This window comes from Aethalodelphis obliquidens, unplaced genomic scaffold (genome assembly GCF_003676395.1).
Source record: "Aethalodelphis obliquidens isolate GAN/ISIS:26980383/991018 unplaced genomic scaffold, ASM367639v1 scaffold19, whole genome shotgun sequence".
Lineage (NCBI taxonomy): Eukaryota > Metazoa > Chordata > Mammalia > Artiodactyla > Delphinidae > Aethalodelphis > Aethalodelphis obliquidens.
The window spans coordinates 14512658-14527116 of NW_020837963.1; the positions used below are offsets into that span (position 1 = coordinate 14512658).

Genomic DNA, 14459 nt, shown 5'->3' on the forward strand with positions numbered 1-14459 from the left:
GATTATATATCCAGTGCTCACCACGGTGCATGGCACACAGAGCGCAGTCGATGCGCTATTTGTTGAGTAGTTGAATGCATGGAAGTAACTGGGGGCCACTCGTGACTGTATCCTTAACAACTAGTTGCTACCTAACATTTTCTGAACTCTTAATGTGTGTGCGTCAAACACGGTTCTAGGTTCCCCGGAAGCTATGAAGATGGTCAATTCCTGTCCTCAAGAAGTTTATGATGAAGGGTAGGAAACAGATTGGCATGACTGCCTACTAATAGTGCCTGGGAGAAAGCAAGGACCCGGTCTTTCAAGACAGCAAAGAGTGGGAGGTGGAGAAGCCCCCGGCACGACTCTGACCCGGATACAGCCCTGATCCGAATTGTTGCAAGTGAGGCTGAACTCACTCCTTCCTGTTCCCCTACTGTGACACGGGGGTCACCCAGCTAGCAATGGAAGTGACTCAGAAGCCTCCCAATTCACAATGATGCGTAAGTGGAGAGAACATTCATTGAACTGGAAGAGGTGCGTTTGAGATAACAAAGCTCATGGGTTGCTGTCTTGGATTCTCTTGTAATCCTCCCTCTTGCCCTGGAAGTAGCCATACTGGAGTTTAGCTCTGAGATTGGTTCTGTCTCTCCCTCCTCATTACATATCACAAATTCCGTCAAAATTGTTTTCTGTTTGGGTCTTAATATAGAGTCAGGTAACTAACTTTTCCATGTACCTGCTGGTTTATGGATAAACCAGCTCTTGAAAGTGGTAACTTGAGTGGACGGTCCCTAAGAAGGGAAGTTAGTGGTGAGAATTTCAGACTCGAGGCAGACTCATGGCAGGGGGCGGGGACGGGGGCGGGGGGGAGTGGGGAGGCTTGGTATATGGGGTTGTCGGTTGCAGCTTCCCCATTCCCCCAGAGGGTGGTCCTTCACTCCTCTGAGGTCCCCACCATGCATCCAGGATCCACCTTCACCCCTTAGCCCTGAGGCAACCCAGGGCAACTCTCCCCTGAGAATAGTAACCAGATTCTCTGGTCTCACTGGAGACTTTGGGAATCAAGTAAAAGACAAGAGTGAGACTGAACTGCCCGAGGGAGGGATGCCCATGTACCTCTCTGCAAAGTGGGTGTCGGGAAGGAGCATAGCTGCAGCCCTTCAGTCCTGTCTGACCATGGACAGGCCACCAAGTGGAACTCCAAGTCCAGTAATCAGAGAACCAAGCAGAGGAAGACGCAGGTGCAACAAAGTGAGCGTTGGTAACTCAACAGAGCCTTGCTCAGAGAAGGTGCTCTCTTACACTGACCGTGGATGTGATCCTTGGCAGAAGGATGCCCCTCTAGCTGGGAAAGCCAATTCCCTGGGGCCACTTGCACTTATTTGGAACAAATCAAATCCTGTCAATCCAAAGGCTCTCATCGCACACGGTGTGAATATTTATATATAAAGCGTGTGTCAATCTGGCTGGTGGCATGGACCGCAGCAGCCAACAGCACACAGAATAAGCCTGGAAAGAAAAATGTACTTGGCGGCTGTCCCTGGAAGGCTCTTCAAAGGGATCTCTGTTTGAAATGTTTTCCAGCTGTTATTTCCTTTCTGAACAATCGGAACCTAATTCAATTTGTGGCACCTTTCTCCTCTCCAGATTTTTGTCAGAAGGCAAATTACCCACCTATGGCTCTCCACAATCATATAGATGGTTTTTCTGGTTTGGGCTGAGGCTTTTACTGAATTGTAAATAAATGATCCTGTTGGTACAGGGGAGGCGTATTCTACGTGATGTGGTCTTTCAATTACATGGCGTGATGGCAGACTAGCAAGACGCTGTGCATTGTCTCCAGAATTCTGGGGGTAACAAGGTCAACAGCTGTCTCCGAGCTGACTCAGGGCAGATCCACGTTAATTACTGTGTTTCTGGGGGAGCTGGGGCAGACGAAGCAGAGAGCGCCAAGAACACCCATGGGTTACAGTTAAAAAACCAAACAAAACCAATGAAGCTTGACTTTGGAAACAGTTCCATCCTTATATATCATAAAAACTATTTATAAAACAAAACACGACTCCATAGATACACCAACAACACTTGACTTTGGAAACAGTGCCATCCTTATATATCATAAAAACTATTTATAAAACAAAACATGACTCCATAGATACAACTTTCCTTCTGGCTTAATCATTTCCCCACCCAGCTTCCACTCCCAGTGCGGTTGGCAGTGAGGTTAGAGACAGAAGGGGATAAAAAGCCACAGAAAAGAGACTGAAGAAGTTAGAATTCAAAACATAAGTTGTCACCTTGCCAGAAACGGACGAGAATCTGGAGTCCCTGACTTGCCTGGGAATGCTGGTGAAGACACCACACCGCGTGGGAACAGGAGGCGAATCCAGCTCAGCTGAGTCGACCGGCTGCGCGGACTTCATTTCTGTCCTCCCATCTCTGGGAACCAGCCTCCCAGATAACAGCAACCTGCACAAAGCTTGTGTTTGCCACCCTCCTGTTTCCCCACCAGGGTCTCCGTCTCCCCTCCAGACATTTTCTTTCCCCTTCAGCTGGCTTTCAACTTGATTACTCATAAAACGTTAATGGTGATGTAAGTTTTATTTGACGGTATCTTAGGATGCCATTTCCCAGGGAAGCCATGTTTTCTTTAACACAGTAGCAGGCACAAGGGATTCCATTATTGAGATATAACAGCCATATGTGCATTCCTGACTCTTTGTCAGAGTCCTAAATTAATCGGATTCTCTCCTGCTCCCATCTAAAGCTCAGAGCAGATACTCCTGTGCTGCAGATGGGTCTTTGCCACTCACAGTGTGGTTCACGGAGCTGCAGGGGTGACATCACCTGGGAACTTGTGAGAATGCAAATCTCAGACCCCACCTTCGCCATAACCACTGGATCAGAATCTGCACTTTTGTAAAGTCCCCCCACTGATCCATACGCACAATCAAGTTTGAGACGCACGTGGTTTTCAAACTGTGGGCTGCCGCTCATTAGTAAGTCATGAAATCAATTCAGTGCTTGCGACCAGGATTTTTTAAAAAATGCAATGATAGAGAGAACATATGAGTGCATCACATGTAGTAGGGGTAAACCTTGTGAAATTTGTTTCAGTTATTGTAAGTGTTGGGTCAGTGTGTATTTTTCCAGTGGGTCAATGTCAAAACATTTGAAAGCTGCTGATCTTTTATTTAATTTTTTAAAATTTATTTTTGGCTGTGTTGGGTCTTTGTTGCTGCCTGCAGACTTTCTCTAGTTGTGGTGAACAGGGTCTACTCTTCGTTGTGGTGCGCGGGCTTCTCACTGCAGTGGCTTCTCTTGTTGCAGAGCACGTGCTCTAGAGCGCAGCCTCAGTAGTTGTGGCATGTGGGCTCTAGAGCACAGGTTCAGTAGTTGTGGCACACGGCTTAGTTGCTCCGTGGCATGTGGGACCTACCTGGACCAGGGCTCGAACCGTGCCCCCTGCATTGGCAGGCGGATTCTTAACCACTGAGCCACCAGGGAAGTCCCGTGAAAGCTGCTGATCTTATGATCTGGTTGGTTACTCCTCAAGGCAGTCTAAGCTCTACCCTTTCCTTACGTTCACCCATCAGACATATACCTGCAGCATGAAATTAACCCCTCTGACAGCTGAACGAAAACATGCTTTCTTAGGTTCCCTCACTTTCACCATGAAGCTTTATAAAGAAATGGTTTTGTATGTAGGTCAGTGATAAAGACTCATTTGATATATTCCTTCTAGAAAAAAAAAATCTTTCCTGAAAAATAGCATGTTTCCTTCTATTAGATAACGTGTTATTTAATCTATTGTATTTCTTTTTGAGTCTTGACTCCCAGTTATCTTTGGGCCATATCCAACACTACATAATAGTCACTATAATTGTTTTGTAATTCTTTCTTCATTACCTTAAGAATATATGTTAATAGTCTGTGTACATTTGCCAGTCACCTCATATCAGAAGGTCAGAAAGGTTAATTCTTTATAGATCAGGAAATTGCATGGTGGAAGCAAACGGTGATGCTGGTCTCCTGCACCATGGAAGCCCATTCTGTGACGTCGTGTTTGATTCCAGTGTCGGAGGAGAACGTGGGCTGGGGGGCCGAGTTACATGTATCCTACAGGATTAATCAGACGGTGAATTAATGTGTTTTGAAATACGGCTCTGTTACAACTGCTTTAGCTGTGTGACCCTGGGCAAGCTATTTTACCCCTCTCTATATTAAGGCTAATAAAAGTACCTACCTAATAGGGTTTGGGGAAGGCTAAATGTGTAATTCTATCAAATACGCTATAAAATGTTGCTGTATACCGGGCACAGTGGCAGATGCTGGGAATACAGCAGACAGAAGTAGAAAGTTCCTGCCCGCTGAGTTTCTAGTCTAGCAAAGGAAGCAGACACCAGACAAGCAGCAAGTTCTCACAGAGGGAGACAGTCAAAAAACAAGGAACTCGCTTCAATAGTCTCCCAATGGGTTCCCCTGCTTCCGCCCTCACCCCTTCAAAGACCCTCCACGGGCCCAGAAGGGAATGCAAAGTCCTAAGGCTCTACTTGGGCTCCGGCTGCCTCTCCAAGGCGTTTCCTACCACTCCTCCCCCCGCCTTGCTCATTCACTTCCAGCCACGTTGACCCCTTGCTACTTTTCGAGCACCCGAAGCAGGTCCTCCTCAGGGTCTTGTGTGGATCCTTCTCCCCCAGGATCTCCACATGGCTCACCTCTCCCTTCATTCAGGTCTCTGCTCACAACCCCTTTGTCGGTGAGGTCTTTCCAGAAGATCCCACCTAAAATAGACACCCTCCAGCACTCTATTCCTCTACCCTTAATTTCCCCCCATAGTTCTTTTTAATACTGATACATATTATAATGGCTTATAATGGCTTATGTGTCAACTTGGCTAGGCCCAGTATTTGGTATCAGTATCCAGATATGTGAGCAAACATGATTCTAGATGTTTCTGTGAAGGCATTTTTTTTAGATGAGATTAGCATTTAAATCAGTAGACTTTGCATAAAGCAGATTGCCCTCTGTAATGTGAGTGGGCCTCATCCAATCAGTCAAAGGCCTTAAGAGAAAAACACTGACCCTGAAGAGGGAATTCTGTCAGGAGTCTGCCTTTGGAGTCAAACTGCAACATCAGCTCTTCTCTGGGGCTCCAGGATGCTAGCCTACCCTGCAGTTTTAAGGCTTGACAGCCTCTACAATCACGTGAGCCAATTCCTTAAGTCTTTCTGTTTGTGTACATACATACACACGCATCTATATCCATCCATCCATCCACCCACATATATATATATCCTATTGGTTCTGTTTCTCTGGAGGACCCTAAAACATAGATCTGTTTGTCTTCCTGGACCAAGAGACACACTCCATAACAGCAGAGGCTTTGTGCTATCACTGCTCTATCCTTGGCGCTCAATAAACTTGTCTTGAATGAAGGGAGCCAGTAAGAATTTCAGATTGGAAGAAATGCTATTAAAGGAAATAAGCCAGGTGACAAGAGTCAATGACTGGGGAGAACATTTTCTTCTTGTACTGGGTTGAATAGTGTCCTCCCAAAATTCATGTCTACCTAGTACCTCTCAGTGTGATCTTTGTGGAAATAGGGTCTTTGCAGATATAATTAAATTGAGATGAGGTCATAATGGATTAGGGTAGGTCCTCATCCAGTAAGTAGTATCTTTATAAGAAGAGAAAACAGAGACACAGAACACACGGAAAGGAGGATGCCATGGGAAGGCACAGGGACACAGAGACACGGAGGGAGAATGGCGTGTGACGTCAGAGGCACGTAGCATCCAGGATTGCCAGCAACCACCAGAAACTCTCGGAGAGAGGCATGGGATGGCTTTCCCTCAGGGCCTCCAGTAGGTTGCCCACCCTGCTGACACCCACTGGACTTCCAGCTTCCGGAACTGCAAGAAAACATATTTCTGTTGTTTAAGTCCCCAGTTGTGGTACTTTGCTCCAGCAGCCCCAGGAAATGGACACACCCCTCTTCCTCACATCTCTATCAGTTCCCCAGAACCCTGCAACTCACCTGCAGCTGTCCCCAGAGCCCCTCACTGAGTCACCTTTTTTGTGTGGAGCCCCCAGCAGCTGAGTGCAGGTTCCCACTTGGCCACCGGGTAACCTTGCATCTAGATGTGAGCAGGTGGTGAGAGTCTGCACAGGAGCTGGGGGTGGTCCAAAAGCACAGCCAGTTTTTTCAAAACTTCAGTGTCCTGGTTGGGAGGAAACAAGCCTCAAACTGTGCTGGGAATCAAGACCAGAGCACATGAGGTTACCAGCCAACTGCACAAATGGGACATCCAGAGGCAATCACCCAGCTTTTGGTTCAGTAAGCTCCTTTTTCAATTAAAAAGCCTGGAAGTATCATATATGAAGGGGTCTTGTAGATTTCCACCGGCTGCTGTTTCATCCAGAGGATGAAAGCTTTTCTCTGCCAGGGCTAGCGCTCTCGTGGGGCTCTGGTGTTAATGCTCTTGGGTGCTGTGTGTGTGTGATTTTGGGAAGAAGGGCATGGGACTGAAGGGCGGTTCCTACTGGCACGAGCTGGTACTGGCTCCTGCGATACTTTTCATTCATAGCACTGATCACAGTTTGTAATTGCATATTTACGGAATTAATTTATTTTGCCTGGAAGGATCCGTGTCTGTTTTGCCAAAAATCCCCAGGAGGATGGGGATTATGACTTTTTGCTTCCCTGTGTCGCTGCGCAAAGCGCGGTGTGCAGCTGACAGCAAGCATTCGATAACTATTTGCTAGAGGGAAGTGAGATGTGCAAACACAGATTAATAGATTGGGATGCTAAAGTCACCCTGCTGAAGACTGCTGTACATCTCTTAGAAGTAACCTCCCTTTTCACTACATAACTCCATCTCCCGTGTGGCCCAACTGATGAAAATTCCCCTCCTCTTAATCTTCACATAAGGGAACTTATGTGAAGGGAACCAACTCATGGGGCTTTCTTTCTCTCCCCCAACTCTACTGTAACCTCTTTTTTTAGGTAGTCAACTTCTTTTCCTTCCAAAGGAAAACTTATGTGGAATCCCAATCCAAATCCAACTGAAGGCTGAGTTGTTCACGGGGCAGTGGGAGTTGCGGCAGGTGTGGAACCCTCACAAGCCTCCCACTAAGGCACCTCCAATGATCCCCAGAGAGTTTCTGGTTTGAAAACCCCACTACGGGGGTGCCAGAGGATCCCCCCCATCTGGGGACGTGGGCCTCTGAGACTCAGCTTCAGTGGAAGCTGGGCCCTCAGACCTTGACTCAGACTCAAATGTTGGGACCACACTCCCCCAGGAGGTGGCCCACCCGGAAGGCAGATTCCGGCTCCTCAGGGAAACATGTCTCTCCATCACCTCGTATCCATCTGATAAACAGACTACTTCTTCAGGACTGAGCATCAGGATTAAGCACAGTACAACCACATAAGAAAAATAACTTTGTTATTGGACATATATAATCTTATCAAAAGTATGTCATAGCATCACATCCATAACTGAATACTAGCTCAACTGTTATATGGACCTGTTATAAATAACGAACATAGCTACTGAAGGATATGACTAGCCACTGGAAATAAAAACAGAGTCACGACACACATGGAATTCCCCAGGGTGCTCGCTTTGGGGATCTCTCATAAAGAACGCTGAGGCCCCTGGGGGATGTGTAAAAGGGTCTTTTTTCTATGATATCCCTAAAGCAGTAATATTTGTTGCAGGAGCACGTGAAGTCCAAGGTTTTGTGTGTTAACAATTACGGCCATGTTTGTGTTTTTTCCTCAAATGGAAAATTATTTTTTGATTTGTTGTGAAACATACATGCTGATGGTGCCAGGACAAATTTCATCTATTTCCTGAACTCATTATTAATAACTTTATGCTTTTTTTTTTTTTTTTTTTGCGGTACGCGGGCCTCTCACTCTTGTGGCCTCTCCCGTCGCGGATCACAGGCTCCGGACGCGCAGGCTCGGCGGCCATGGCTCACGGGCCCAGCCGCTCCGCGACATGTGGGATCTTCCCGGACCGGGGCACGAACCCGTGTCCCCTGCATCGGCAGGCGGACTCTCAACCACTGTGCCACTAGGGAAGCCCCTATTAATAACTTTAGATGGCTCTGTTCTTCTAGTTGTTTGGCCTGTTTTCCTGCAAATGAATTTCCTTTTCAGGAAAGGTTATCTGAAAGATGTTAAGGTGATACTGCTGCTCTGTGACAGGCTGGAGTGGGGAGAGGGCGAGGGACACTCGAAGTATGAGGAGGGGTTTGCTATCACCCCAAGGAGATGCCTGGTACCTAGTCACGAAGAAGATCCTCCCCCTGCACGCCTGGCAGCAGGCCTCACGAGGCCGACAGTAGTATGAACCCTAGAAAGGGAGCATGGCCAGAACCAGGGGGCCCTTCCCCTGGCATCTGGTGGAGCAACAAAGCCCCGACCCCTGGATGCCAATGTGCATTTGCTATTTACCTGTTTGGCTAGGAACACACTTGCCTGAGTTTATACGGTAGAAATGACTTTAGTTGACCAATTCATTCTGTGGCAGGTGTTAGAATTAATACAGAAGGAGAGACAAGACAGCATTCCCTGTGTATCCCCATAGGCGTTGGCATCATAAAGCTTATAATTTCTCCCTGTGGAATTGGAAAGGGAGGAGGATTTTCTTACACTAAAATGTATCCCCTCCTTGCACTATTTTGAACTGGAGAGTTTTATGCCCATTGCTTTCCGAAACAGAAGCAATCTGTGAAGTCCTATTCTAAGTTCTAGTTATCAGGGTGCAAAAAATTGAAGTCAGCATTTCTGGGAAAGAATTGAGGAGTGTACAAAGACCTTTCTTCCCCATGACACATGAAGTGGATTACCAAAAGTAGCAAATTTTATGCCCCCTACCCCCAAAAGCCTTTTCCAGTAGGTTCTAAGCGGAAGTCCTGTTTAGACAGTGAAGCTTTGGTTTTCCACCCATAGCTAAAAGACACATTAGGAATAACAATGCCTTATTATGTCTTATCTTTGACAAATATAATTTGGGCATACAGAGTACATATTTAGTCCTATGGTAGCAGTCCAAGTTTTGAAAATCTGAGGATAAATAATTATTGTATAAGTTGACCTGATCCAGCAGATTGAGATGATAAAATACAGGTTACCGTGTGTTTTGTTAGAAAATCTTATCCAGAATCGTCTCACAAATCCCAGATATTACCACCTTCCATTCATCCTGTTAATATATTACCCTAGCCTCTGGCTGAACACGCAATTTCGTTGCATTTTATGAGTACTCAACAACAGAGAAGAAAATTCTATTTCTACATGCAGTTCATGGTTAAAAAGGTAATTAAATTCTTCATTAAAAAAAAAAATCAAAGATGAACCTCATCATTTCTCACAGAGCCTGTGCATGTTTTTTTTTTTTTTTTTTTAGCATTCATCCATCCACACACTTTAAATACTGCGTCCCACAAGCAGGCAAACGTTAAATATATATACCAGATGGGAATCAACATCTGCTCAGTTCATCTCTGCGAACCCGTGGCTGGCGAGTGCTTCTGCTGTGAAGATTAGATTCTGGAGAGGCTGAAGGGGGGCAGGAAAGATCCTAGAAAAGGAGCACTGAGGATGCGTTCGCTTTCAGCTGTAACACTTTGGTGGACAGTCACCGGGGACTTTGCGTGAGTAAGAAACAGCGGAGTCAAGTGTTGGTGAAAAACTTAGCCACTGGCTGGCTGACTGGAGCCCTGTGTCTCTAACAGGATGGGGATGAGAGAAGGAAGGCTGGTGTCACTTGAGATTTGCAAACACAAGCCCTTCCTATCGTTCTGAAGAAAGATTGAAAAGTGGCAATATAAACACCCACGGTGGTTGTCTTTAAACAAGCTCTCCCAGGAGAGTGAAATGATGTAGGCTAAAAGGAGATGGAAAAAGAAAATTAAACACAAACCGCCCAGAAAGTCATGGGGACACTGCAGGGTGGGAAATGGGAACATGAGCAAAGAAAAGTTGTAACAACGGTCCTTTGTGAAGCTTAATATAAGCGCAAAGGTCTCCTGAACAGGTCGATGAAACGTCATTCTGGGTGTCAAACGACAAAGCCACAAAGTGAACCTGAAGGAGCCTGTAAGCTGCCCATTAAAACCAAGAGGTTCCCCAACAATATTACAATGTGGCAGACGTTCCTGCCCCTCCCTTGAGCACTCGTGCTCCTGTGGTTCCAGAGAAGAAAGCCTTTTCCGGAATGTGTGTCCTTCTGGGACCCAGAAGTGTAAGAGCGAACACTGACTCCAGGGGAGGTTTGGGAATATACTTTGCCAGCTGCTTCCTGTGTTTGCCGAGGAAAGGAAATCAAGAAGACCTGCAAGAACTGCAACTAGGACTAAATTATGGAAAATTAAGGAAAAACCGGGAGGAAGTTTTTAGCAAACGAGGAAAACTGTTGTTTTGCCCCTCCCTCATCCAAGAGATCTTTCAATCATGTGTTAGTCTCAACACGCTGGCAAGCTTGGCTGGCCCCTGACAAGGGCTTCTAATTCCCACAGACAGCACATTTACCTGCCTCTGTGACGCAGCAGGTCCCCTACCCAAGGTTCTTCTGCCCCATGGCCAACAACCCGAGCAGGCAGCCTCTTCCAGCCTGAGCACCACCGTACACCGATTCAACCTGGATCACAGCCTAATGGCACCCGGCGGGCACCCGGTCACAGCCAGGGAATTCGGCACCTCTCCCTGAGGGTCAGTTACCTTTGTTTAACAAATAATCTATGGTTTACTAAGCAAGCTCACTCAATCGATCAGATAGCTTTAAAACGTCCTGGCCAACCGGGAACCCGCTGTTCTAATGTGAACCAGGGCACTGCATTCACTTACTTTTTGTCTTGACAATGGAATTTATTCCTACAGCGACAGTAATTTTCTTCTTCAAATAGGATAGTTATAGATAAGCGTGGTAGGAACCCTTAACTGTCACATCTTGAGTGTCAGTATGTGGCAGCTTATAGGACAGTCAATATGGGACTGTAATTTTTCTCCATCTTTTCTAATCTCCACTCCTTCTCTCCTTCCTTAATCAAAGTTAGGAAACAAGGTTGGATAAGAGAACAGAATATTTTAAATCTGTTAGATTGACAAGGAAAAAGAATTATCCACCAAGATAAATATACATTGTCATCTCTCCCTTTTCACTGAAAATTTTGATTTCATTTGACTTAATTTGATTTAATTCATTTAATTTGATTTAACTTTGACACTGAGGTGTAATAGTCTATTTTGGACACGTATCTATTATTTTTAATAAGTAAACTCGCATTTTCTTAGAACTCGCCTTGCCATTCCCCACTTTTTGATAGTCTGCCAAATTTTAAGACACTGTGAGGGTACCTGATTCAGAAATCAGAAGTCCCTGGGAAATAAGGAAGTCAAAGGAAAGTTCCACTGCAGATTCTCCAGGGGAAGCAAGTAAATCAGTCATTTCCTCCCTCTTGTCTTTAGTATGTCTAGCCTGAAAATAGTGTTTGGGATAAGAGAAGTACGGAGGAGAAAGGAAAAGAGTTTAAAAAAAAGAAAAAAAGAACGTATCTTTTCTAGGTCTCCAGTGGTGTTCTGTTCTGTTCTTTGGATGATTTCACTGCAGGCGAACACTGCTCTTCCTTTGGCGTGAAGATGTCGGCGTGTGCTAAGGATAGAAGTCTCTGTGGGTTCCCAAGTCTCTTGTCTCAGTTCTTTTGGGGTTGTCATCTCCAGAGCCGAAGTCCATGGTCTCTGGAGAGCTGGAAAATTCCTGAGGTAACGGGAACTCCTCTGCTGAAGAGTCAGTCCGGTGCCCGAACACCTTTTCCTGCAGCTCGGTGATGTCGTTGCGGATGTCCGCCAGCATGAGCAACAGGAAGTCGAAAGAACCAGGGGGTCCCTGCGCAGGAGAGAGGTGTCAAAGCTAGACCACCACACACCCAACCCCTGGCCGACTGATGGCTTCCGTGGGCTCTGGGGTCTGCTGTCCTGCTGTTGGCTGGCAACTACTTAAGTCAACTGTGTCGCAAAGGGACGAAACATAAGGACTACAACAGCCTGGGGGATTCTGCCTTCTATTCCTTCAGCTCCCGGATGAGCTATGGTGACACGCTGACCTCTCGTAGCTCTAGGCTCTATCAAATCCAGTAAAATGACAGAATATGAGAATAACCCTCCTAGGTTACTTTCCAAAGAACCCTGGAAGACACTTACGAAGGCAGAGAGTAGTGGTTAAGAGGCTGGGGTTCTGTTGTGTTTGAACCTCAGCTCTGCCACTTACTAGCCGTGTTGCCCTGGGCAAGTTACTTAATTGATTTGGGTTTCTGTTTCCCATCCATAAAACGGGGATAATAATAGTCCTAACTCTGTAGGGTTTCATAAGTGAGGGTTTAATGAGTTAATGCATGTACAGGGCATGTAGCATAACACATTTTTAAATGTTATCTTTTTAAAAATGAAATTATTAAAATGTCTATAAGGATGGTTGACTATAACTGCAATTTTTAAAAAAAATAAATTTATTTATTTATTTTTATTTTTGGCTGTGTTGGGTCTTTGTTGCCACGTGTGGGCTTTTCTGTAGTTGTGGCGAGCGGGGGCTACACTTCGTTGTGGTGCGCGGGCTTCTCATTGCGGTGGCTTCTCTTGTTGCGGAGCATGGACTCTAGGTGCGTGGGATTCAGTAGTTGCGGCACGTGGGCTCAGTAGTTGTGGCTCACGGGCTCTAGAGTGCAGGCTCAGTAGTTGTGGCACCCGGGCTTAGTTGCTCCGCGGCATGTGGGATCTTCCTGGACCAGGGCTCGAACCCGTGTCCCCTGCATTGGCAGGCGGATTCTTAACCACTGCGCCACCAGGGAAGCCCTATAACTGTAATTTAAACGAAGTTCAGTATATGGTAAAGGCGTCCATTCCTCATTGACCAGGAAAGGTCCAAACGAAGGCTTCCTAATTCTTCTACTGAGTGAACACCTTTTGTCATTATAAACTATTTACTAAGCCTTGGTTTCTATGAAGTGCTGTGTGGAACATGGGAAAATAATGTGTGAACATGAGTGTTCTGGGCTTCAATCTTTTTTTTTTTTTTGGCGGTACGCGGGCCTCTCACTGTTGTGGCCTCTCCCGTTGCGGAGCACAGGCTCCGGACGCACAGCCTCAGCGGCCATGGCTCAGGGGCCCAGCCGCTCCACGGCATGTGGGATCTTCCTGGACTGGGGCACGAACCCGTGTCCCCTGCATCGGCAGGCGGACTCTCGACCACTGCGCCACCGGGGAAGCCCTGGACTTCAACCTTTATCAGCCTCTGCAACCCCTGCTTTGAAGCCACCACCTTAGCAAGCAGCAGGACAGCAGCTTACGTAACTCTGCAAAGCACTCAGTGCTGCACGGAGAGCATTCTGACATCAGTGGATGATCACCTGAGGTGTGGCAGTTCAGATGCCACCTGCATTGCACAGATTAGGGGATGGACACCCAGAGATGGATGCTAAGTGACATGGCCGTGATCAGAGAGCTAACAGGTGGAAGGTGGAGATGGCATCTCAGACCTCCTACCTCTAAGGTCAAGGATCTTTGTCTTTCTTCAGAAGTGACACTGACTTCTTCACAAGCAATGGGGTTGCTTGAATCATCTGTGCTTTTGGATACGATTAATTTTCACTTTTAATCTCCCAGACACTATACGTCCAATCCAGCTAATTTTGTCTCAATGGTCCTGAGTAGCTGAGCACGTCTGAGCTTTCTGGAGGGGACGGTCATCCAACCTGCTAGGGTTCTAGTGGTGGCTACATTCTTAAACCTTCAGAGTTATGACTTAACCCCGTAGATTTCTTTTCTAGCTCCTTCAGATGTTGTAAGACATACCTGGAAACAGACTCACGACATACTGGGGTTTTGAATCTTAAGAGAAGACATTCCAAGTAGAGATTAGCTATGATCATAGAAACAACAATAGGAAATGAATTTTCAAAAGTAAACCCCAACCAGCTGCTAAAGGCTTCTGTGATTCTTCTTCTAACCACGGAGTTCTCTGTGGGCAAGCTGAGCGACAGCTGGAAGGGGCTGGCTGTTGCTCATAAGACCAACTTACAGGCTCCTCAGAGCTGCAGCCCTGAGCACACTGCACTGGGGAAGCAGGACAGGTGGTGCTACTTACTGGAGACCCTCTGGGGCCAGGTGCTCCTCTTTCCCCCTAAGAACAGAAGGGTCAGGGTTAGCTTTCTGGACAACACGGATGCCACCACCCCAGTCTCTATTTAGGTACCCCACCACTACCATCTGCCTGCACAAAACAGAAAATACCTCCTACGGGAAACAAATGTTAAGCTTGAAGCTGCACACGTGGGATCGCTGGTTTGAACCAAGCTGCTTTGAGTCAAGTGCCTCTCATTTTGATTTCCCCCGAGGCCATATATTTTCCAACCAGATCTGACAGGAGGAAAGCTGCTCTTTCCAGGCCGTGTGTGGAATACCTTAG

At 46.5% G+C, this 14459-nt stretch overlaps 1 protein-coding gene across 3 annotated transcripts in view; it reads right to left on the reverse strand.

Annotated features, from left to right (window-relative positions):
- Positions 1 to 9000: 9000 nt before the first annotated feature.
- The window catches only part of CCBE1 (collagen and calcium binding EGF domains 1), a 234985-nt gene continuing 229526 nt past the window's right edge, over positions 9001 to 14459 (reverse strand). For 2 of the 3 annotated variants that reach the window (XM_027118665.1, XM_027118667.1), the window contains 2 exons: positions 14073 to 14174; positions 9001 to 11885 (listed from right to left, as the gene is read on the reverse strand). In XM_027118665.1, the coding sequence (XP_026974466.1) occupies positions 11652 to 11885; positions 14073 to 14174 (336 nt within the window). In that variant the 3' untranslated portion in view covers positions 9001 to 11651. The remainder of the gene's footprint in view (positions 11886 to 14072; positions 14175 to 14459) is intronic. The other variant, XM_027118666.1, reaches the window with a different exon arrangement.